At 43.9% G+C, this 24,698-nt stretch overlaps 1 protein-coding gene across 3 annotated transcripts in view; it reads left to right on the top strand.

Annotated features, from left to right (window-relative positions):
• VPS8 (VPS8 subunit of CORVET complex) overlaps positions 1–24,698 on the top strand; it is a 347,729-nt gene that overhangs the window by 239,563 nt on the left and 83,468 nt on the right. For all 3 annotated transcript variants that reach the window (XM_075317598.1, XM_075317599.1, XM_075317597.1), the window contains 4 exons: positions 508–559; positions 1,124–1,227; positions 1,836–1,917; positions 16,354–16,436. In XM_075317598.1, coding sequence (XP_075173713.1) covers positions 508–559; positions 1,124–1,227; positions 1,836–1,917; positions 16,354–16,436 — 321 coding nt within the window. The remainder of the gene's footprint in view (positions 1–507; positions 560–1,123; positions 1,228–1,835; positions 1,918–16,353; positions 16,437–24,698) is intronic.

Genomic DNA, 24,698 nt, shown 5'->3' with positions numbered 1-24,698 from the left:
AAAATAAGCAATAAATTTCATTTGACTTCACAATTGTGTCCCACTTATTGTTGATTCTTCACCATAACATTAACATTTTCATCTTTGTTTGAAGCCTGAAATGTGGGAAAAGGTTGAAAAATTCAAGGGGGCTGAATACTTACTGTAGCTACTGTGCACTGCACTGGAAGGAACTAAAGGACAAGTTCCATGGGAACTAGTACTTTGAAAGATAAAAGCTGTCTTTGCAGGAGAATGTCATCAGATAGAAACAGCAAGTCAATTGCAAACTTGCTTATTTTCATGCTAATTAAAGTAATTTAATAACTTGAGAATACCCCTTTACCTGTAGCATTCAATTTTACAGTCACACATCATTCTACAAAGCCTTAATATTTCATTTGTCACATGAACTTGATGATGAGACATATTTTGCAAGCTGCATATATCCCCCGCTATTCAATCTTACCATGTAACGTCAGCATGGCTTTTTTTTTTCTAACTTGTATTTTCTATCATTTGTTTTAGAGGCTACAAGAGAGACTATCCGCATTAACGGAGGATTCGGTGGATGCAGCAGGTAAGTGACCAGTATACAACACTGTACATCTTTCTCTTCTGTAGTTAGCATGCTTATTAAATAATCTATACAATAGATGAGGGGGTATCATACTCAGCTAGTAAACCTAAATAAGATTTCAATTTCCACTTTCCTCAATGATTAGTAAAATGTACGGCCATTATTTTTTCTGTTCATTTCTATGCCTATTTAAATTCTCAAGTGGCAGCCGCTATACTGAAATTGCAGAAATTAAATTAAATATCCGTATTCTCAGGAGAAAGACACCATGCCATCATGAAAGAGGTAGCGTTTAAACAATGCATTTTTCAATACATGGAGGTACATTTGATTGATACACCAAAGGGATTGCTGCAAAATGTATTTGATATTTAAATTAAGCATTTTACATTATAATGAAACAGATCTGAATTGGAAATTTCCTACAACGAGGAACAAGCACTTGAAGTTGAGTTGCTCAAGTATCATTCTCAGAAGAGCATTTCCGTCCCAAATGGAAAACCTATTTGGAAGATGATTGCAATGTTCTTTGTACTCATCCAATTTTACCTCTCCCCATTGTAGATGCCAAGCAAATTCCAGTTTTGAAAGACGTTGAGGAGACTCTATCAGAAACTATCTCTTTGTGCGAACGAACATCGCACACACTCAACCAACAGCAGAGAGAGGTATAGTGGTGCTTGATATGTATTTTGCTCCGATAGTAATTATTTGGATCTCTATAAGAGCTGCAAGATGCTGTTCCTTTTATGTCCTGATGAAGGAGACGGATGTCTCTGAAACGCGTTGACATGTGAATAAATAAAAAGGAATTAATCTGTTGGACCCTGTGGTTTTAGCGCAGCTTAACCTGTATTCCTTCCTATTGAACGATTCAATGGTGGAATTCAGTGAGCTCTTTACAGTGAGCCATTTGGTCACACATTAGTAAAGGCAGGGCTATGGAGCTGGATTTTATACACCTGTGCCAATGAGACTAAATGTAAACCCTGAAAGATTAAGATGTGTGTCCTAATACTTTTCTCCATATAGTATATATTGTTTTGAAATCTATACATCAAATTCACTAAAATTAAACTTAATCTTTTACCCAGTCAGTACTGATATGTCCAGGGCATAATTCAAATATGTTTTTCTTAATTTTTGTACATTTATTCAGACTATCATGGGCTTCATGGCATCAGCACCACGAACAATCTTTCTGGCTCCACGGTATTTTATTTTTTTTACAGCCTCATCCCCTTTAATTCAGCGATATGTTCGCTTTTCTCTACAGGCACTGTGGTTCCCACTGCTTGAGGCAATGATGTCACCGCAAAAGCTTTTAAGTTCTTCTCCTTCTCAGCTATATTCTGAAGGTAAGTATCTTCCCCGCGTCTCTCCTCCTGGTACTTGAAGTGTAAGCACAGTATGTGCAGCGACTTTGCTACAAAGCAGATACAGTTCTACAAGAAAGGGTTTGTAAGGAAGGATTGTATAGAAAAGGGTTTATAAATGTTACATAAAAGAACATAACGATGGGTGGGGGGATTTATCAATAGTATAGAAGAATACATGCATTTATAAGCGAACTGTAAAATGGAGAAAACGCTCAAAATTATGTGCTAAGCTTGGTGCAACTTGTTACACACGATATACATTTTTATAGCTCATGACTGGCGTATATATTCACACCAGTTTGTTACTAATAAAAAAATTGCCTGTCTTTTAAAGAATTATTCCGAAATCAGAGCGTTATCTCCTGTTTAACTTGCTGATCAGTGACATGAAATGATCTGCTGCAATGAAATGGACAGGGAGTGGTGCAAGTGAATACAGAGCTCAACTGTCCCAAGTAGTCCTATAGACAATGAAAAAAGCGGTGGTATGGATATGCTACCACCACTGCATTCTGAAGGGGCATTTCAGCTCTTCTTCTCAGGATGGTTGGTTACACTGGTTCGAACCCCAACAATTTGCAACTTGAAAATAAACCTCTTTTTATAAATTTGGCTGATACTCCAATTCTTCTTATTTGTTTTTCTGTAGTAGGGATATAAAAAAAGAATAAAGTGTCTAAATTGTATAATCTGGTACACTTATTTATTTTACTCATATAGCGCCATCATATTCCACAGTGCTTTACAGACTTTATCATATGATGTGTTATATTTTTATGGTGCAATTTGGAACACCGGTGCATTGACATTTATAAAACTCTTCTGTGCTTGAAAGGAACTTTTCACGAAAAAGAAAAACAACAAAAAGATCATTGTATGCAGCCATAATGGTAAACTGCAGGTAAATACCGTATTTTTCGGACTATAAGACGCACCGGACTATAAGACGCACCCTGGTTTTAGAGGAGGAAAATAGGAAAATAAAACTTTAAGCAAAAAAATGTGGTCATGACACACTATTATGGGGCGAGGATCTGCTGCTGACACTGTTATGGGGGTAATGTCCCGAAATTCTCTACTAAGGTACCCCATCCTGGTAATGATCCTTTAGCCTTGTATATGATCCTGCTATAAGCCCCCATCCTGCTCATATACCCCCATCCTTCTCATATACCAGCATCCTGCTCATATTCCCCCATCCTGTTCATATACCCCCCATCCTGTTCATATACACCCATCCTGTTCATATACCCCCATCCTGTTCATATACTCCCATCCTGTTCATATACTCCCATCCTGTTCATATACCCCCATCCTGTTCATATACCCCCATCCTGTTCATATACCCCCATCCTGCTCATATACCCCCATCCTGCTCATATACCAGTATCCTGCTTATATTCCCCCATCCTGCTCATATACTCCCATCCTGTTCATATACTCCCATCCTGTTCATATACCCCCATCCTGTTCATATAACCCCATCCTGTTCATATACCCCCATCCTGTTCATATACCCCCATCCTGCTCATATGACCCCATCCTGCTCATATACTCCCATTCTGCTCATATACTCCCATCCTGCTATATGCCCCCATCGTGCTCATATATCATCCTGGTATATGGCCTGTATCCTATAGCACAGAGAAAAAAAATAAACGTTTATACTCACTTTTTCCTCACTCCCTACAGCACCGTTCATCTTTATCTCTGCGCCACTGACCTGTGTGTGTGTGTGTGTGTATGTGGAGCCATTCCCCTGCAGCATCGCGATGTCTTCCTGTCTGTGCCGATCAGCTGATCAGCACAGATCAGCTGACCGGCACAGACAGGAAGACATCGCGTGCTGCAGGGGGACGGCTCCACACATGGGGACGGGTGAGTGTACTGATTCACTGCACCCCGCGCTGATGATGACGCGCGGAGGGCAGTGAATACAGCCGCACATGATCACTCCAGGCTGTAATTGCCAGAGGTGATCATGCGGACCGGCTCTTTACTATGCGCGCGTCCCCGCTCGTCCTCCCTCCCACCTGTCAGTGCCGGCTTCTGCGCTGAGAAATGGGCGGGAGGATGGGCGTGCATATGTAATGAGCTGGCCCACGTGGTCACGGCAGGCGCTGCTACAGCCTGCTCGTGCCCCCGATGACCCGCTCCACCGCAGCACCCTCATTCCCGGCCGAAGCCCTATAGTCAGACCATAAGACGCACCCCCAACTTTCCCCCAACATTTGGGGGAAAAAAGTGCGTCTTATGGTCCGAAAAATACCTTACCTTTTTAAAGATGTGCTGCAGCCTAATTGAAATTTCAGCTGTAGGGAAACAAAAAAATAATTTATATTTCCCCTGCAGCTACTACCTTTTAGTCCTGCCGTAGCAAGGAAACACTTGGCGATTGGGGGAACAGGAGGGGAAAACCAGATAGAAAGTTAAAGGGAGTTCCCTACGGAGGCTTGTGAGTCTGAACCCTGCGCTCCCTATTGTTCCTAGATGGGTCCTTTCCCTGTGCATGATCACATACCTAGGCCCTGGCTGATCTGGGGCTAGCCCTAGCTAGTGTGTAGGGCAGTAAGATCGTAGTCTTATTACGACAATACGGGGATATAGACAAGCGGGAAAAAAAGGATCTCCAAAGCTTCTCCAGAGAGGGATTTCACAGCTTCTACTGGAACAACTTCAACAGAGTGGTCAGCATAGAAGATCTATAACCAGCATAGGAGAGAGCTAGGAATAAGTTTAACTAGAGAAGGGAGTAGTCATAAGGTGCAGAAGCTGAGATTTAAAGCAACAAGGATTCTCAGCAGGAAAAAAAAGGGACTCTTAACCCCTTCAGCATTGAAAGCATATAATTCCGCTTTTCTCATGACACTCCCTGAGCAGGCTCCAAAGGGGACCTGCAATAAGCCAAACGCCTTGACCTTCTGATCCCAGAGGTCACAGCAGGGCACAACAGACTTGTGACAGTAGCAACCTTTCTAAGAGGGGTCTCGGGACCCTCAGGATTAGGCTTATCCGGATGAAACGCGTGGAAAGAACGCACCAACCTACTGGCATTAACTTCTGATGCTGGTACCCACACTCTTTCCTCCAGACCAAAACCCTTTCAGTGTACCAAGTATTGAAACGAGCAGCAAATAAAGCGGTAATCCACAATTATTGCCACTTGATATTCTAAATTTCCATCAACGATGACTTGGAAGAGGCAGTAAGGGTGATGTTTCAGATGACATATTTTGTGCGCAATGATCTATGAAACACATTGTGGATTTTAAGTGCTTGTGGTAACTCAAGGTGAAAAGCCACAGAATTAATGATTGCAACCACCAATGAACCTAAGATCCAGTTTCCAAGAAGGGATTTTCTACGTAATATTTCTAGTAGACAACCATACATAGTCATTAACACACAGATCCGGACCTGGCGAAAGTTTATCAGCCATGCGTTTATATCTATTTCCCATAACCTTCAAATTTTCTGTACCCCTTGCCAGACAGAAGAGAGATATAAAAAAAAAAAAACAAAAAAAAAAACGTTCCTCCCCAGGAACCCGCGAAGAGCCATCTCTACTGAAAGCACAGAAATGATGCTGAAAACCATATGCACCAAATGAGTCAGCAGTAGGCTCATGCAAGCAATTGTTTAATGCAAATTCAGCCAAAGGCAAGTAAGATGACCAACTTTCCTGATTCTCAGATATAAAATAAAGAAATGTCCCTAAAATTTGATTTAAGCGCTCAGTCTGATCGTTCCATTAAGGATGAAAAGCTGAGGAAAAAATAGATGCACCCCTAGACAAGAACAAAAGGCCCTCCAAAATTTGGATACTAACTGACTCCCCAATCTGACACCATATCGGAGGGAATCCTGTAAAGCGTCACAATCTCACTTACAAACACTTGAGCCAAAGTTTTGGCATTATGAAGGGGAAAAAAGACAATGAAGTGTGACATCTTACTAAACTTATCTACAACCACTAAAATCACAGTTTTTCTAGTAGAATGAGGAAAGTCAGTAATATAATACATAGATAGATGTGTCCATGGTCTATCAGGTATAATCAAAGGTAGGATAGCCCCAGGTGGCTGAGTATGCAGTCTTAGAATGTACATAAAAATCACCGGTAAACACAAATTCAACAACATTCTGATGCAACCTGGGCCACCAAAAACTACAAGAAAGGAAGTCCAAGGTTGCTTTACTACCTGGGTGACTTGCATGTACGGAGTTATGGTGGTCTCTTAAAATTTTGAAGTGCAAATACAAAGGCACAAACAATTTACCTGGAAGAGAGGAAGCAAGGGCGTCCCCCTGGGCCTTAGACACCTCACTCAAGATTTGAGAACACAGAAGAAATGTCCACCCCCTCTTGCAGAATAGGAACAGAGTCCTCTGAACGAACTCCCTAAGTGAAACTCCGGGACAAAGCATTTGGCTTGCGTTCTTAACCCCAGTGCTATAAATACGTGGAAATAATGCAAGAAAAAAAAGAAGATAATGCACATTGGCGTTAATTCCCAGAGGATGGGATAACAGTATCTTCAGAATAAAGAAATCCACGGCACTCACCTTCATAAAACAAACTTTTATTCGGCCATCTTAAAAACAAGCTTCCCGTGGCAGTGGTGGAGAGGGAGCAAAGTTCAGCAGGTGCAGTGACACGCCAGATGACGGCTGTTTCGCACTGCAAAGCGCTTAGACCTTTTGCGGTGCATTGCAGAACAAATTGGACGTCGTCTGACGCTTCCCTGTCCCTTACTGCCACGGTCTCCATTGGGAGACTTGTTTTTAAGATAACCAAATAAAGGTTGTTTTACGAGGTTGAGTGCCGTGGATTTCTTTTCTCCAAAGATAGTGACGAAAATATTAAACCTGAGAAAAACTAAAGACCACCTCGCTTGTCTAGGATTGCAATGTTTAGCAGATTCGAGATATAACAGATTACTATGATCAGTAATCACCATGACAGGGTGAACTGCCCATTCAAAAAAATGACGCCATTGATCAAAAATCAATTTAATGGCCAGAAGTTTTCTATTACCACCATCATAGTTTCTTTCGGCTGGCAATAACGTTTTGGAGAAGCTGGCACATGGATGCTATTTACGAGGAGATGACCCTTGTGATAAAGTGGCCACAACCCCAACTCAGACGCATCAATCGCAACAACAAATGGTTGAGAAACACCGAGGTGAATGAGTACTGGTGCTGTAGCAAAGCATCTCTTCAGAGAAGAAAATGCCCGACCACTTAGAACAATTCTTACACTTTTTAGTCATCTCAGTGAATGGTTTGGCAATCTATAAAAAGTTTCTAATAAACTTTCGATATTAATTGGCAAATCCCAGAAAGCGTTGTAAGGCTAAGTATTTAGTTGGAGAAATTACTGCACCAAATCTGCATCTCTTGGCAGAAAAAAAAATTGCTTATTTTTGCAATGTTTTTGACATGCGGTTTCTATGGGGTCAAAAAACACTGCAAAAACGCTGAAAGAATTGACATGCTGCAAATTTATTTCTGCACCAAATCTGCAATGGGGAAAAAAGAAACATGTGCACACAACTTCTAGATTCTCATTGACTTTTCTGGCTTAAGGATTTGCATGCAGTTTTTTAACAAAACTGCACTAAAAAACACTATGAAAAAGCACTGTGTGCACATAGCCTAAGGCTTTCAGATTTTCCAGAGGCTCTCATAATAGTACAGCACGGACCTTATCAGGGTCCATCCCGAAACCCAAAGAGGACACCAGGCAACCCAAAAATTGAACCTTCTGTACGGCGAATACACATTTTTCATATTTAGGATACAGTTTATTAGCCCGTAAAATCTGCGTGACATGTACCTCATGTGTCTTAAACTTGGGCAAGTAAATTAAAAAGTCATCAAGGTATACCTCCAGAAATCTGCCCAGCAGATGACGAAAGATATCATTGTCAAAATGTTGAAAAATGGTCAAAACAGATAGATTTTTATAATGCCCTTCAGGAGTATTAAAGTCCCTTTTCCCCTTATCCTTTTCTCTGATTCTAATCAGATTATAGTCCTTCCTAAAGGCCACGTCTCACTAAGCAACATCAATAGCAACATCGCTGCTGAGGCACGACTTTTGTGACGTAGCAGCGATGTTGCTAGCGATGTTGCTGTGTGTGACATCCAGCAACAACCTGGCCCCTGCTGTGAGGTCGCTGGATGTTGCTGAATGTCCTGGGCCATTTTTTAGTTGTTGCTCTCCCGCTGTGAAGCACACATCGCTGTGTGTGACAGCGAGAGAGCAACAACTGAAAGTGCAGTGAGCGGGGAGCCAGCTTCTGCGGACGCTGGTAACCAATGTAAATATCGGGTAACCAAGAAGCCCTTTCCTTGGTTACCCGATATTTACCTTCGTTACCAGCCTCCGCCGCTCTCATGCTGTCAGTACCGGCTCCCTGCTCTCTGCACACATAGCCAGACTACACATTGGGTAATTAACCCGATGTGTACTCTGGCTAGGAGTGCAGGGAGCCAGCGCTAAGTGGTGTGCACTGGTAACCAAGGTAAAGATCGGGTTGGTTACCCAATATTTACCTTAGTTACCAAGCGCAGCATCGCTTCCACGCGTCGCTGCTGGCTGGGGGCTGGTCACTGGTTGCTGGTTAGATCTGCCTGTTTGACAGCTCACCAGCAACCCGTGTAGCGACGCTCCAGCGATCCCTGCCAGGTCAGGTTGCTGGTGGGATCGCTGATTAAATAAATCAGGAATGAGCGGCAGGGAATAAGGGTCTCGGATGGTTATCAGATTTAGCCCATAAGAATCTCAATAAGGACGCAGACCCACTTTTTTTTTGTTTATAACTGTAGTTTTTATTCAAATATATAAAGTTCAACAAATATCAGTTAACATAAGCCCAACGTAATCGTGTACTATAAAAAAAAGTATATCAATGCAAGAAGAAAACATTGAAGCTTGTCCATAACATCTTTTTTTCTTGACAAAGAAAAACCCCACCGCCCCAGGAGAAGAGGAGGGTCTAATATGTCCCTTAGCAAGAATTTCAGAGATGTAGCCTTTCATAGCCTGCTTTTCAGGGACAGAAAGCTTGTATACTCTGAATTTGGGTATTTTTGCTGCAGGGAGCAAGTCAATTGGGTAATCATAAGCACGATAAGGGGGAAATTCTTGACACCTCTTTTTGTGATTACATCCTCAAAGAAGATAAGGTTTTAGTGGAAACGGTAGAGAGAATCACATTCGGGCAGTTATTATTACAGAAATCACTCCACCTAACCATATCTTTGGACTGCCAGTCAACTATAGGATTGTGTATAACCAATCAGGGAAGGCCTAATATAATAGGAATAGGAAGGGCTTCAAGGACAGCAAAAAATGCATTCGTGGGGAAAGGCCCCTATGTAAAGGTTTACATTATACACAGTTTGCGTAAAACACCCCTGTTGAAGAGGCGCAAAGTCGATAGCAAAATTGGGATGGCTTTTGCCAAAATACCGCAGGCGATACTATGGCTCAGAGCAAACTGGAAATTCATTATATTGGTGAACTATCAAGAGGATTGAAATATCTCAGTTATCATACCTAGGACAGCCTCAGCAGGTAGGACAAACTGAGATGCACATGTGGAGGATCATCATAGATGAGGCCCAGAGTCGCAAAGCTCATCCACCAAGCGGAGAAACTGCAAGATTTATTGAACGGAAAAGACCCAGGATTGAGGGTCCCCTAAAGGAAAAAGAAAACAGTCCCAACCCGTTGTTCCTTAGTCTCAGAGGAGCGAGACAAAGCTTGAAATGGAGTTTACAAGCTTCCCGAAATACCACAAAAATTCCACCTTCCAGAAAACCTATCCGTAAGGGCCACTCGTGGACTCAGGTTTAGGCTGGGTGCAGAAACCACCAAACCTGAGGTGTCCTGTTGCTGTTGCAAAACTATTGACCGTAGATCTGTCACTTACAGAGTCAGACTGTACATCTGTTTTGCAAGAGCTGCAATAGGATTCATAGTAGGGCTGATTATGATGTTATGCCGTAGTGAGGAAATGCTCGGTGTTCGGTGCAACAGTAGGGGACTCGTTACTCTGCTTCCTAGAACCTCAATGGCCTGAGGGCCGCCCTTCAAAAAGAGCAGGATGCTATGTCTCAACAGACAATAAGTCCACTGTGGTTTTCTCTCTAGAGATGGAAATTTGGTGCTAAAATGCTTCTGGCAGAAAAACGGTGTCAAAAAAGTTTTTGTGCTTTTATTTTTCATGAAATGCAGATTTAGTGCTAAAATTTGTACACCGTATTCCTGCCCCAAACCTGCATCTCCTGGCAAAAAATGGCATCAAAACCGCATCGTGTTTTGATGTTTTTGTTGCCAGAAGACGCAGATTTGGTGCAGGACTATGGTGTATACATTTCAGTACCAAATCTGTATCTCTTGGCAAAAAAAACCCCGCAGTTTTCTGCCAGGAGATGCAGGTCTCATTGAACTCCGTTCACCTGAGGTGAGGTAACTGACTTCAATGAGATCAGTTTACCTGCGGTCACAGGTGGGGCACCATGGGAACCTCCAACTATGACTGCACATAAATTCAGTGACATCATCGCTCACAGTTGCAGTCTCTGCCTGCAGCAGGCAGTCATTTTCTGTGCCCGCGCTCTGCGACTGCAGGATGTAGCAGATCCAAAATCATCGTGGAACCTCATGTAGATTACGTTGGATTTGGGTGTTTTGGGGGTTAATAAAGGGGTGAAAGAGTGTGTGGGGTTTGCATTTTATTTCAAATAAAGGAATATTTTTGTGTTTGTATTTATTTCTTTTCACTTACAGATTAGTAATGGAGGGGATCTCCTAGATAACTCCCATTACTAATCTAGGTATTATTGGTGAGCTCTCATTACCCCATACATTACTTCAATTGCCACCGCACTAGGGCAATCGGAATGAGCCTGGAAAAGTGCCACGATTGTCGCATCTAATGGATGCGACAATTCTGGGCGGCTGCACGTTGCTATTTTTAGGCTGGCAGGGGTCCAATAACCACGGTTCTCCCTAGCCTGAGAATACCAGCCCCCAGCTGTCTGCTTTATCATGGCAGGGTATCAAAATTGGGGGGACTGCACACTGTTTTTTTTAAAAATTAATTAAATATTTTTTTAAAAATCCACATGTGGTCCCTCTTATTTTGATACACAGTCAAGATTAAGCACAAGGGTGGGGGCTGCAGCCTGTAGCCGTATGCTTTATCTGTGCTTGGTATCATAATATGGAGAACCCTACTCCAATTTTTTTATTTAGTTATTTTTACACCACTATAGACTAGAAGAAAGTGTGTGATTCCCAGCAGTCCGACATGCTGTCACACAGGGTAAGGGTGTGGTCTGACTGCAACCAACCACAGACACCAGGACTATTGGTGGGTGGGGGAAGCAGTGATTATGTATGAGGGTAATCAGCAGCCCGGAAGTAATGTTACAGCCGCGTGGGAGACTTAATAAGTATAATGCTCCTTCTTCTCTATTTTCTTTCTTTTTCCTTTCTGTTTTTTATTATTATTATTATTATTATTATTATATGGATGGCCGAATTAATATAGTTTCACGGAGTTCCCTAAGAATTCCGTGTCCAGAGTCTGTGCACTGATACTAGATATCCGACACGGATCCCGAATTTTACACTCCATCACTAATTATGACCCAAAATCCTTTGGTAATCTTCAGATTTCATGATGCTTTGCACACAGTCAAAGCATCCAGTTTAAAAGGCAGCAAAACAACACCAAAACATCTTTGAACCTCCACCATATTTGACTGTAGGGACTGTGTTTTATCTGTGCATAAGACGCTTTAGCAGAAGGATTTTAGCTTACTCATATACATTTTGGCAAATTGTCTCTGTGTCAGCAGTAGGGTTCTCCTTTGTGTCCTGTGATAGTGTTTCATTTCATTCAAATTTCAACAGATAGTTCAGTGTGACACTGATGTACCCTGAGCCTGCAGGACAGCTTGAATTTCTTTGAAACCTGATTGGGGCTGCTTATCCACCATTCAGATTATCCTGTGTTGCAACCATTCATCATTTTTTCTCTCTGCCGTCTGTGTCCAGGAAGATTAGCTATAGGGCCATGGGTTGTAAATTTCTTGATTACCGTATATGCCGGCGTATAAGACGACTGGGCGTATAAGACGACCCCCAACTTCTGCCCTAAAAATATAGAATTTGGGATATACTCACTGTATAAGACTACCCCGCTCCCAAATGAAAAAAAGTCTGCTTTGATTGCAACATGTTAATTTTAATTCCGCGAGAGCCGTACAATATGTTTTTAAAGGGCCATTGACAGATCAATCGCTCCAATGTTCACTTAGTACAGCAAGGAATGCTCCTCCCTGCTGTATATAGCCACAACTGGACTGAAACAATGGTACTACACTCTGCTACAAACAGACACACACAACTCTGCTACAAACAGACAAACACACACAACTCTGCTACAAACAGACAAACACACACAACTCTGCTACAAACAGACAAACACACACAACTCTGCTACATACAGACAAACACACACAACTCTGCTACATACAGACAAACACATACAACTCTGCTACATACAGACAAACACACACACAACTCTGCTACATACAAACACACACAACTCTGCTACATACAGACAAACACACACAACTCTGCTACATACAGACAAACACACACACACAACTCTGCTACATACAGACAAACACATACAACTCTGCTACATACAGACAAACACATACAACTCTGCTACATACAAACACACACAACTCTGCTACATACAGACAAACACACACAACTCTGCTACATACAGACAAACACATACAACTCTGCTACATACAGACAAACACATACAACTCTGCTACATACAGACAAACACATACAACTCTGCTACATACAGACAAACACATACAACTCTGCTACATACAGACAAACACATACAACTCTGCTACATACAGACAAACACACACAACTCTGCTACATACAGACAAACACATACAACTCTGCTACATACAGACAAACACATACAACTCTGCTACATACAGACAAATACACACAACTCTGCTGCTCTGTGGGGCCTGCACCCGCGGCTCGGCGGGTACAGCACCCGCGGCATCGGCGGGGGGGGGGGGATTGGCAGGGCATACATCTGGGGGGTTAGAAGCAGCTCACCGGGGCCCATAATGGGGAGGCGGGGAGGGCATTTACCCGATTAGGTCACGGTGGAGAGGGGGCCCACACAGCGCCGGACAGAAGCTCGCCTCCTTCATCTGTGGGACTGAGAAGGCGGTAGCTCCGCCCACAGATGAAATTCAAAACAGGATGTCTGCGCGCCTTAAAGTGACGGCGCCGCAGATTGCTGCCGAGGACTGCGGTCCCCGGAACTCGGCCGGGGACAGCAGAACTATAAAGGCGAGTGGGCCCCGGCCAAGGGACAGGAGAACTGACGAGGCCGAGTGGGCCCCCCGGCTCTCCAGGGCCCCGGCATTTGCCCATAGACAGGTAGGAGCCCTGTCTGCGAGCCAGATACGGCCATCAAAAGAGCCATATCTGGCTCGCGAGCCATAGGTTCCCGACCCCTGCTGTATGATATATACCGTATTTTTCGCTTTATAAGACGCACCTGATTATAAGACGCACCCCCAAATTTGGTGAAGGAAAAGAGAATTTTTTTTTTTAATGTTAAATGGGGTCCATCTTATAATGCCAGTGTCCCTCTAACAAATCATATAGGGTATATGTCCCTCATAGCCCCCCATCCTAAAATTAGCCCCCTTAATCTGGATATGGCCCCCTTATATTGAATATAGCCCCCTTGTGATGGCACACGTTCCCCTGTGCTGCCTATGGTCCCCTATGGATTGCACACGTTCCCGTGTTAGATAACGCCCCCATGCTGCTGCCCATGGCCCCTATAGATCGCACAAGTCCCCCTGTGTTAGATATCGCCCCCATAGTGCTGCCCATGGCCCCTATAGATCGCACAAGTCCCCCTGTGTTAGATATCGCCCCCATAGTGCTGCCCATGGCTCCTATATAGATCGCACAAGTCCCCCTGTGTTATATATCGCCCCCATATTGCTGCCCATGGTCCCTATAGATCGCACAAGTCCCCCTGTGTTAGATATCGCCCCCATAGTGCTGCCCATGGCCCCTATATAGATCGCACAAGTCCCCCTGTGTTAGATATCGCCCCCATAGTGCTGCCCATGGTCCCTATAGATCGCACAAGTCCCCCTGTGTTAGATATCGCCCCCATAGTGCTGCCCATGGCCCCTATATAGATCGCACAAGTCCCCCTGTGTTAGATATCTCCCCCATAGTGCTGCCCATGGTCCCTATAGATCGCACAAGTCCCCCTGTGTTAGATATCTCCCCCATAGTGCTGCCCATGGTCCCTATAGATCGCACAAGTCCCCCTGTGTTAGATATCGCCCCCATAGTGCTGCCCATGGCCCCTATATAGATCGCACAAGTCCCCCTGTGTCAGATATCGCCCCCATAGTGCTGCCCATGGTCCCTATAGATTGCACAAGTCCCCCTGTGTTAGATATCTCCCCCATAGTGCTGCCCATGGCCCCTATATAGATCGCACAAGTCCCCCTGTGTCAGATATCGCCCCCATAGTTCTGCCCATGGCCCCTATAGATCGCACAAGTCCCCCTGTGTCAGATATGGCCCCTAGGCTGCTGCCCAAAGTAAAATAAAACCCTCTTTCCTTATCTCCTCCAGCGCTGATCTCCTCCTGTCTGGCTCCGTGCTTCTGTTCTTCCACTTCCTGGTTCTCAGTGCGGTCATGTGATCGGCACAGCAGACTGAGATCTCTGCCTGCCTGATCACACTGGAAGCAGGGACACGGGGAGAAACGCTGCAGGGGTAAGTAAAGCTTTTTTATTTTAGAATGAGCAGCAGCCTGGGGGCCAAATCTAACACAGGGGTGGGCATGTGCCATCACACTGGGACGCAGGCTCATATAGTATGCACCACTGCCCCAGCCCCTCACTGCGTGCGATTTCAGCACCATTGGAGATGGACAGCGGCTGTGCATATTATATGAGCGGGTGCAGGAGATCAAAGGCTGCAGCCCGCAGCGTTCCCCTGTGCTCCAGAGCTGCTGCCCCCACCTCCCCTGGACGCTGCAGTGTACATATATATATATACACCCCCCCCCCCCCCCCGTATATCCGGCGTATAAGACGACCCCCCACTGTAGCCATTATTTTAAGGGGGTAAAAAGTCGTCTTATACGCCAGTATATACGGTGTGTTGCGAACCGTGGAAAAAGGAACATCAGGATCTCTGGAGATAGACTTGTAACCTTGAGATTATTGATGTTTTTCAACTATATTGCTTCTCAAGTCCTCAGACAGTTCTTTTCTTCTCTTTCTGTTCTCCATACAGACACACAATGTAAAGATTGTGTCCACTTCTCCCTTTTTTTATCTGGTTTCAGGTGTGATTTTCATATTGCCCACACCTGTTAGGCTAGTTTCATACTTGCGTTGGGCGAAATCCGCTGGGTTCGTTGCTGCGTCGTCTAGACGCATCTGTTATTTTTGTGGTGTCAACGGATGCAACGGATCCGTTATTTCACAGTAATCCGTTAGCTGATTCCTGTGAAATAACGGACCGTTTCATCCGTTTGGCGTCCGTTAGGCGTCCGTCTAACGGAATCCGTCGGCTCTGGTTTTTTTCTTTTTTTCATTTTTTTTCATTCTGGGCATGCTCAGTAGAAATTAGCGGAATCCAGCAGCGGATTCCGTTGTTAAGCACTTAGCAACAGAATCCGCTACCATAGGGAACCATTATAAATTTTAACGGAATCCGTTGCTTGGCGTCATTTTTACGTAAGCATTTAACGTTACATTCTGCGTTGCTTCCGGTCGGCGGAAGCAACGCGGAAGCAACGGAGCGTCGGCCAACGGACGCAACGCAGGTACTTTTGGCACAATCCGTCATCAATGCAAGTCTATAGGAAACAGCGGAATCCGTTAACGGATTCCGCTGTTTCCCAAAACAGCGGATTGCGCCAAAAAAAACAACAACACACGTGTGAAAGTACCCTTACCATAATTATATTCCATTTGTCTACAAAATGCAGTTATTTTAAGCAGGTGCGCTTGCTATTCATTTAACTTATGGATCTATTTAATACCGGAGATTATTATAGATGATCAAAATAAGCAGGAATAAAGTATTTATCCATAGCAACCAATCAGGTAACTGCTTCTAAAAAATGGCTCTAAAAAATTAGAACTGGACTCAGGTTTGTTGCTTTGGTAAACAGACTGGCTTTTCACTTGCACTAATTTTAATTGTTTATGTATTTCTGTGAGTTGCTTGCAATTTATAGATTTCCCATATGACATCCTGGACCCAATTTATTTCTGATTTTTCTTTTTTAGCTTTAAAGAGTCTAACGATGGAAGTCCTGAATAGTATGGCTGCATATATCTCACTTCCATCCATACTCCAGAGGATTCTGCAGGTAAGTGAAACACTATTTGCTGAATTCCACTTGTTGGACATATTAAAAGAGTTGTTCCTTGTAAAAATAATAAACTTAATTGGTTTAATTTTGTAAATAAGTCGCTGATTTCATTAGCTAAACCAGCCCCCTTTACTGTGGCGGCTAATGTATCGATAAAGAAGGGGGCTGGCTTAGCTGTTGAAATAACCAGTCCGCCAGCCCCCTTCAATAGTGCTACTCACATATCGACGGGTAATTAATGTAGTGTGGTGGACACAAACCTGAGGACCTGTCTGCTGATTAGGGCACCTTTCATACCTGTAGTATATCAATTCTAGCAAATAACCACAATGTCATCTAAGATTCTTCACCTCCATGTACCATAAAGGTAATTTTTTTAACTGATAACTCATTTTTTCTGTATTTTTGTGGAGCAATCTGAAAATATCTCTGATAATACACTACTTATTGTAAAAGAAAGAAAAAGGCGTATTGGTTGAAATGATTAATAATAAGGCTGTTTGGTTCAGAAAGACTCCAGCTATTATTTCTCTATTAAGAATTGAAGGTCATTAGTTTAAACGTTAGAAACCTGTAATTAAAATATTTTATCTAATAGGGGGGCGTGGCTTGCTGATGGCCGAGTGAGCTGCACTTGCTGGGAGCTCTGTCCTGAACTTCCCCCATTAGCCTCTATTAGAGCACATTAACATCTCCCTGCTTATGGGCAGATCCAGGAAAGTCACCAGACACCGAGGTGAGATAAAGGAGACAGAGAGCAGCATGGATCGTTTCCTCAGCCATAGCACCTCAGCAGCCGTCAGGAACACTAGATCAATGATGGCGTCTGCCTCCCTCATGGAAAACTCACAGCCCCGGGAAAGTCAAACACAGACACAGCAGGACCCGGGGAAATCACAGCAGGACTTTTCCAGTGAGGAGGACAATGAGGGAGATCTGCCTAATCTACATGAGATAAGTAAATCTATCAAGGCTTTGCCTACAAAAAAAGATTTGGACAGATTTGCTAGCAGGCTTGAGAATACTTATAAGAAAGAGCTGCAGGCACTGAAATCTGAATTCACATACAGGGTAGAGGAGGTGGAGAAGTCCCAGGAAGCCATCACTGCTGAGTTGTCCCTACAAAGGAAAATATTACTTAGCCACTCAGCAAAGATTGATGAGCTCACTTCAGGGCAAGAGGACTTAGAGAACCGTAATCGGCGAAATAATGTCCGTATCCGTGGCATCCCTGAAAGTATTGGCACGCCTGAACTGGAGGCCATGGCACAGAAGCTCTTTGCTCAAATTCTGGGAGAACAAAGCTCTGGGCCGATTGAGTTAGACCGCATACATAGGGCCCTGGGTCCCAAATCCCCTCCAGATTCACGTCCAAGGGACATAATATGTAGAGTCCACTTTTATAAGGTAAAGGACTCCATCATGTCCGCGGTGCGGCAGGCAGGATCCATCAACTACCAGGGGTCCCAGGTCCAGATATTACCGGATCTGGCTAGACGCACTCTGCAGCTGCGAAGAGCATTAAAACCCCTGCTCCAACACCTCCAGGACAGAAACATTCCATATAGATGGGGTTTCCCCTTCCAGCTGACAGCGCATAAGGATGGGAAATCAGCAATCTTTCGCAAACTCTGAGATCTGGCTAAGTTCTTAGGGACTTTCGAGCTTCCTATGGTAGGACTGCCGGATTGGCCCTCAGGCCCCCAACTCCCTGTGGAACCCCCAGTATGGCAGCCAGTCCGTCGCCATGGGAGACAAAGAGGTCCTGACAAGAGCAATCCGACAGGGTAGCGGTCCTGTGTAGCACCCCTGTTTCCTACTGGGGATAACCTTCATGGGCCCTTCCGGCATGATAGCCAATTATCCCTGGAGCCACAGGGGAGGGCCTTTCCATGAAACTGCATCAAAGGCATCGTTGCAAGTTACTGTGATTTGTTGAAAGTCTTTCTCCTGTCACCTAATATTGCTTCTTTCCAGACTAGCATTGTGTTATTTCACAGGTGTTATCAGAGGTTCTGACATTGGGTCAAGTACTACTTAAACCTCATAGGAGGAAGCAGTAAACTGTTTGTGTTATAGATCCACTTGGACCCTCCACCTGGTGGACCTGGTTGGGAGTGTCTTCCCCTAGCCTTTACTGACTGGACCCTGTGGGGCTGGACCGTCTAGAGGCGAAGATTTGGGCCTTTTGAGAAATAAGCCCGGGAGACCCATGTGATTTTCTTGTTTTTTACAATTACTAGAATCTTGTCCCTGATCTGAACACTTTGCTTACCTACCGGGAATGCTGATTGGGGTCAATGCCTAGAATAATAGCCTGTTATGATGTTTACTTTTCTTTAGATGATAAAGTTTTAGCGGGAGCATATAGTTAGTGCGCTTTATAATGATATATCATATTGTATTAGAGGCGGGGGGTAAGGAACGGACTCGCTGCCGTTCTTGGCTTCCTCTAACCCCCCTTAGTGCAAATGGCAATCCATTGCCATGGAAATTTTGCACCACTTAATACTAGGGTTCCTTACCCACCTTTTAGGTCCTTTGACCTAAACCTTGCTCTTTCTTTTCTCTGTCTTTCTTTCTTCTCTATCCTTCCCTCTCACCTGACTGGACCAGCCCCCAGATACCACATCATGCTTCCAGCTGACCTGCATTATGGATAGTGTCAAGTTTTGCTCCTTCAACGTTAAAGGTTTGAATGTCCCTGAAAAAAGAAAACAGATAGCATATTCCTGTCATAAGCAACGGGTGGCCATCTTGATGCTTCAGGAAACTCACTTTAGGTCAGATGCAATTCCTAAGTGTTCCTCGGCTTACTACCCGATTTGGCACCATAGCTCGAATCCTGATGCTAAGTCTAAGGGGGTTTCCGTGGCATTTCATAGGTCCTTCATACCAGAGGTGTTAGACTCCTGTATCGACCCCAAGGGAAGATATATTTTCTTAAAGCTTTCTTGGAAAACCAATATCTTTGTTATTGCTAACATATACTTTCCTAACCAGGGGCAGGACAGATTCTGTGCAGACGGGAGGAAAATTCTGGAAGATTTTGCGGACTCCTCTCCGGTGATATTAGGAGGCGATTTTAATCTACCAATGAACCCGGCCCTCGATGTGTCCTCGGGTAAGTCGTCCTATCCGGCCTCAGTCATACAAAGGGTCAAAAAGCACATGCATGGTCTGAGATTGGTGGACATATGGAGGATTCTTCATCCGGACACCAAAGATTACAGCTTCTATTCCTCGGTCCATTCTGTCTATAGCAGAATTGACTCCTTCCACATTTCTCATGCCCTCCTAGACATGACAGTAGAAGCGACCATAGGTAATATAATATGGTCAGACCACGCTCCCATTTACTTATCGATTCAGTTAGGGCCTCGTGTCAAATCAAATTTCACCTGGCGACTGAATGAAAACCTATTACAGGATCAGTTATGCAAAGCGGACCTTACCCAGTCAATTCATAACTTTATTAGAGATCATGAATGTGATACCACTTCTCCTGCAATCCAGTGGGAATCACTGAAATGTGTATTAAGGGGCATTTTGATCTCACATGGTACCCGCCTGAAAAAAGAAAGAGCCATTGAAATAACGCAGTTATCTAACCAGATTGCCTCACTAGAGAGCAAACACAAACGGGACTCATCTCCTACAACCTACGCACAACTCTCTACAACCAGACATAAATTACTAGAGGTATTAGACCAGAAATCCAGGGGCTTAAGAGAACGTCTCAAAAGCCGCTTTTATCAACTGGGCAATAGAAGTGGGAAGCTTCTTGCAAGGGCCCTCCATCCCCGCTCCATGAATACTTACATCCCTTTCATAAAAGACCCAGGAAGTGATGGTCATTTGCATAGCAACCAGGACATTTTAGCAGGCTTCCGCACATACTACAAGGCGCTTTATGATATTAGGGGACAATCGGGACACATAGCGCCATATGGGACTCAAGATGATGTTAAAGCTTACCTGAAATCCCATAATCTCCCTTCCATCTCAAATGATACCTTACTGGAGCTGGAAGAGGACTTCTCCCTGGAGGAGGTCAATGCGGTAGTCTCAGATTTGAAGTCAGGGAAAAGCCCAGGTCCAGACGGGTTCTCAGCGGGTTTCTATAAACAATTTTCAGAACTTCTAAATCCTCTGTTCCTATCGGTCTGTAGATATATATCTGCAGGGGGTGCGTTCCCTCCCCAGGCGTTGATGGCCCACATCACAGTTATACCAAAACCAGGGAAGGACGCATCTCTTTGCTGCAACTATAGACCGATCTCGCTCATAAATCTAGATATCAAGCTTTATTCTAAAATGATATCAAATAGATTACGAGACCTTCTTCCCAGACTGGTAAATCCAGACCAGGTGGGTTTCGTGCCCAGAAGAGAAGCCAGGGACAACACCCTGAGGACCATCTCCCTGATTGACGGCGCAAGACGTCACGGGATCCCCATGTGCATTCTGTCGGTAGATGCAGAGAAGGCGTTTGACAGGGTGCACTGGGGTTTCATGTTTCAGGTCCTTAAAAACATAGGGTTGGGAGAGCACATGATGAACAGAGTTACAGCACTCTACTCTTCGCCCACAGCACAAATCAAAATAAATGGCTCCCTCTCAGATTCCTTTAAAATATGTAATGGAACAAGACAAGGGTGCCCCCTTTCCCCATTATTATATATTCTGACCATGGAACATCTGGCGGTGGCATTGAGGAGCAATATATCAATTAAAGGGGTTACATTTCACAAACAGGACCATAAATTAGCTTTATTCGCAGATGATCTGCTCCTGTACGTTACCTCTCCACTCATTAGTCTACCCAACATAATGGCTGAATTGCAGAGGTTCGGATCTCTGAGTAATTTTAAAATAAATACTCATAAATCCGAAATACTGAATATATCTCTTCCTCCAATGCTGGTGACTCAGCTCAAAGCCTCTCTCCCCTTCAAATGGCAGGTGGATTCATTGACATACCTAGGAATTAAACTGACGGCAGATCCCCTTGACCTCTTTAAATCAAATCACCGCCACATTTCCAGGAAGTTAGAATTAGACCTCAATAACTGGAACAAACTCCAGCTTTCATGGTTTGGGAGGATAAATGCGATCAAAATGGACCTGTTACCGAAGCTGCTTTATTACTTCCAAACCATCCCCTTAGTATTGCCGGCCTCTTTTTTCTCACGTCTGAAATCTAGCATAACCAAATTTGTCTGGGCACATAAACGCCCACGTATTTCCCACAAAATATTGAGTAGATCAAGGGATATGGGAGGAACTGGACTCCCTAATCTCCTTTTGTATAGCTACGCCTCTTTAGGGACGTGCGTTCTGGATCTATTTAACTCAGGTGAAACGAAAAGATGGGTGGAAGCCGAAAGCGCGCAATCTGATGTTGATCCGAAGGTAGTTATTTGGACCAGAGCACCACCCAGCTCCAGCTCTATCACAGTACCCTTTATCACAAAGCAATTGCGGAATTTTATGTCCCGAGGTAATAAATATCTTGACTTGTCCTCCATTCCAGGTCCATTGACACCGGTCCATAGTAATTCATATTTTCAGGCGGGTTTCCATAGATCAACATTCCTCCTTAAAAGGAAGAGTGACCATCCTATTATTCGTGACTTTATCTCAGACACAGGTATTAAACCCCTAGATAATTACTCTTCAGATATCAACAAATCTCAAGATATGTGGTTCTTCTTCGAACAGCTGAAAAGTTTTATAGTGTCTATGGCTAGGAGGGTAGACATCTATAGGGCACTCACACCCTTTGAGGCCCTTTGCCTAGCGAAGGATCCTCCAGGCCATACCATTTCGACCTTGTATGACTTGTTTCTCAGATGCAGAGGTGCGAGGGACGGCTTGCCTGGGTACTTTGGGAAATGGGAGAGAGAGTGGGGGAGGTCATTCTCGGCTGAGGAGCGGACCAAAATCCTTCTCTTTATTGGTAAAACTTCGCTGAATGTGATATCACAGGAAAGGTGCTACAAGATCCTATCTAGGTGGTATAGGTGTCCTGCGAGTATCCATGCTGCCTTTCCATCAGCCTCTGATGTGTGCTGGAGATGCCAAAAGGAGAGGGGAACCCTCACTCATATCTGGTGGTCATGTCCCCCGGTGAGATCATTCTGGGAGAGCATTTTCCAGTTACTCAATAAACTTTCCTTGAGGCAGATCCGGTCCACAAAAGAGTTAGCTCTCCTGTCCCTCGGGAATGTTTCTGCTTCAGGGTTTAGGAAAGGTTTATTAAGACATTTTTTAACAGCTGCCAGAAACCTAATTCCAAGATATTGGAAGCAAACTAGAATCCCATCACGGGATGAATTCATAGCAGAGTGCAACGAGATCTTCAGGATGGAGACCTTGATAGGTCAGACACTCGGCAACAAGGACAAAGTTGATGCTACGTGGGCCCCGTGGATCATGTTCAGGGACTCACCGGATATGGGTCTATGGATTCACGGGGGGGCAGGTATGTAGGTAATTTTCCATTCTCTTATTTCTGTACCTAGAAGGTTAGCCTTGAAAATGTGGTTTTGATGTAGGAGGTCGCGTCCACTCGGGTGGGAACTCTTTGTACCCTTCCCCTTTCATCTTACTTTCCCACGTTTCTGTTGTCTTTACTGTCTCTAAATTCTTCTTCCACCTCCTCTTCTTTATCTCTTTTTTTTCAACTTGTTCTTCCTATTTCAAACACATACGAATTGTACTTGTTATTTTTGGTCGCCAGTGGCGCAGGTGTAGTCATAGAACTGTTGTGTTTTTAGCAGCTAGCTTGGATATATACCCTCTGCCTGCGCGCTGTGCAATTGTTTGATTATCTTCTTCTATTCTAATAAACTTTGATTTGAACAAAAATATTTTATCTGGAAAAATACCTTCCCCTAAATCATTCAGTCCAATAATGGGTTAAACAGTATGCCAGCCGAAAACCAAAGTCTCCTTTGCTGCCCGCTTGTCCTTGGCTGATTTTCCCGAATGATGCAGATGTTGCAGAGAAACTCTTTGAAATCTGGGCCACCATTTCATGCATATTTCATGCCATCTCTGTACTATTATCATGGCTGGGTATTCATAGACATTAACCCTCTTGTTGCATTGTGCTTTTCAGTATATTAGAGCTATGGAGTTAAGTCTACTTTTGGTTTATGCTTTTTTTTTTTCTACCTGCATCCTTCATGTACCTTCTGAAATCAAACATACTTAGTCGATTATGGAATAATTTGTTATTTACTGTGTATTACAGTCATTTGCAAATGTATATGATGTTCACTAACCATTATGAAACGCTGTTACATGGGTGATTCAGTAACATAGTATATTATGATAGGATCTACCGTGTTTCTCTGAAAATAAGACACTATCTTATAATATTTTTTGCCCCGAAAAATGCACTGGGGCTAATTTTCAGGGAGGACTTATTCTCTCGGAAACATGCGTTGGGAGTAAGTATACCCCACAAAAAGGCAGAAAGGAGAATCATGTATAGTAGACCCTGGATGCCTGCGTCACTCCCAGGTCCTCCTGCGATCCTTGGCGGGCACTCCCATCTGGTCCTCGTGTGTTCAACAGTGGTTCTCTCCCTTGCTTCTGGCTGACACACATATTTCAGATTGCAAGCACACACAGCAGATCACACACACACAGCAGATCACACACACACAGCAGATCACACACTCTCACATCAGATCGCACACACACAACATCCAGTAATATTGTATTGGTGCCAGCTGGCAGGGAGACCTGGGATGCAGTGCACTGGAGCATGAGGACTTCCTGTGAAACGCATGTAGGATCTGTGCTGGACGTGTGGTCCTCGTGTTCCACTTCGTCCTAGGTCGCCGAAGCAGTATAGTATCACTGGATGTGTGTCTGTGCGTGTGCATTCCACCACAGGTCCTCCTGTTCAGGGTCTGGTGAGTATGATTATGGGGTCTTTTTTCTTCTCTCTTTTGGGGATGTCTGCTTTATATAATAATGTGTCCTGCAGTATTACAGCGGACTGACTCTTTTGATTGCCATAATACTTGGACACACAACTTTTTGTGACCATCTAATTAAGAGGTTCATGACATTTATCTCATATGATCTAAAGGCCACAACATTGCATGTATACATATAGTGAATACATTTACAATGTATTCTTTTTGCTTTAGCTCTTTCTACATTTTATAACTTGCAAAAGACCCCGTAGGACGACATTGTCGGCCATTATTATGCTCTGTAATGCAATATATCGTGGAA

Source organism: Anomaloglossus baeobatrachus, chromosome 7 (assembly GCF_048569485.1).
Source record: "Anomaloglossus baeobatrachus isolate aAnoBae1 chromosome 7, aAnoBae1.hap1, whole genome shotgun sequence".
Lineage (NCBI taxonomy): Eukaryota > Metazoa > Chordata > Amphibia > Anura > Aromobatidae > Anomaloglossus > Anomaloglossus baeobatrachus.
The sequence above is the reverse complement of the archived record's forward strand: the minus strand, read 5'-3'. Positions and strand labels throughout refer to the sequence as shown.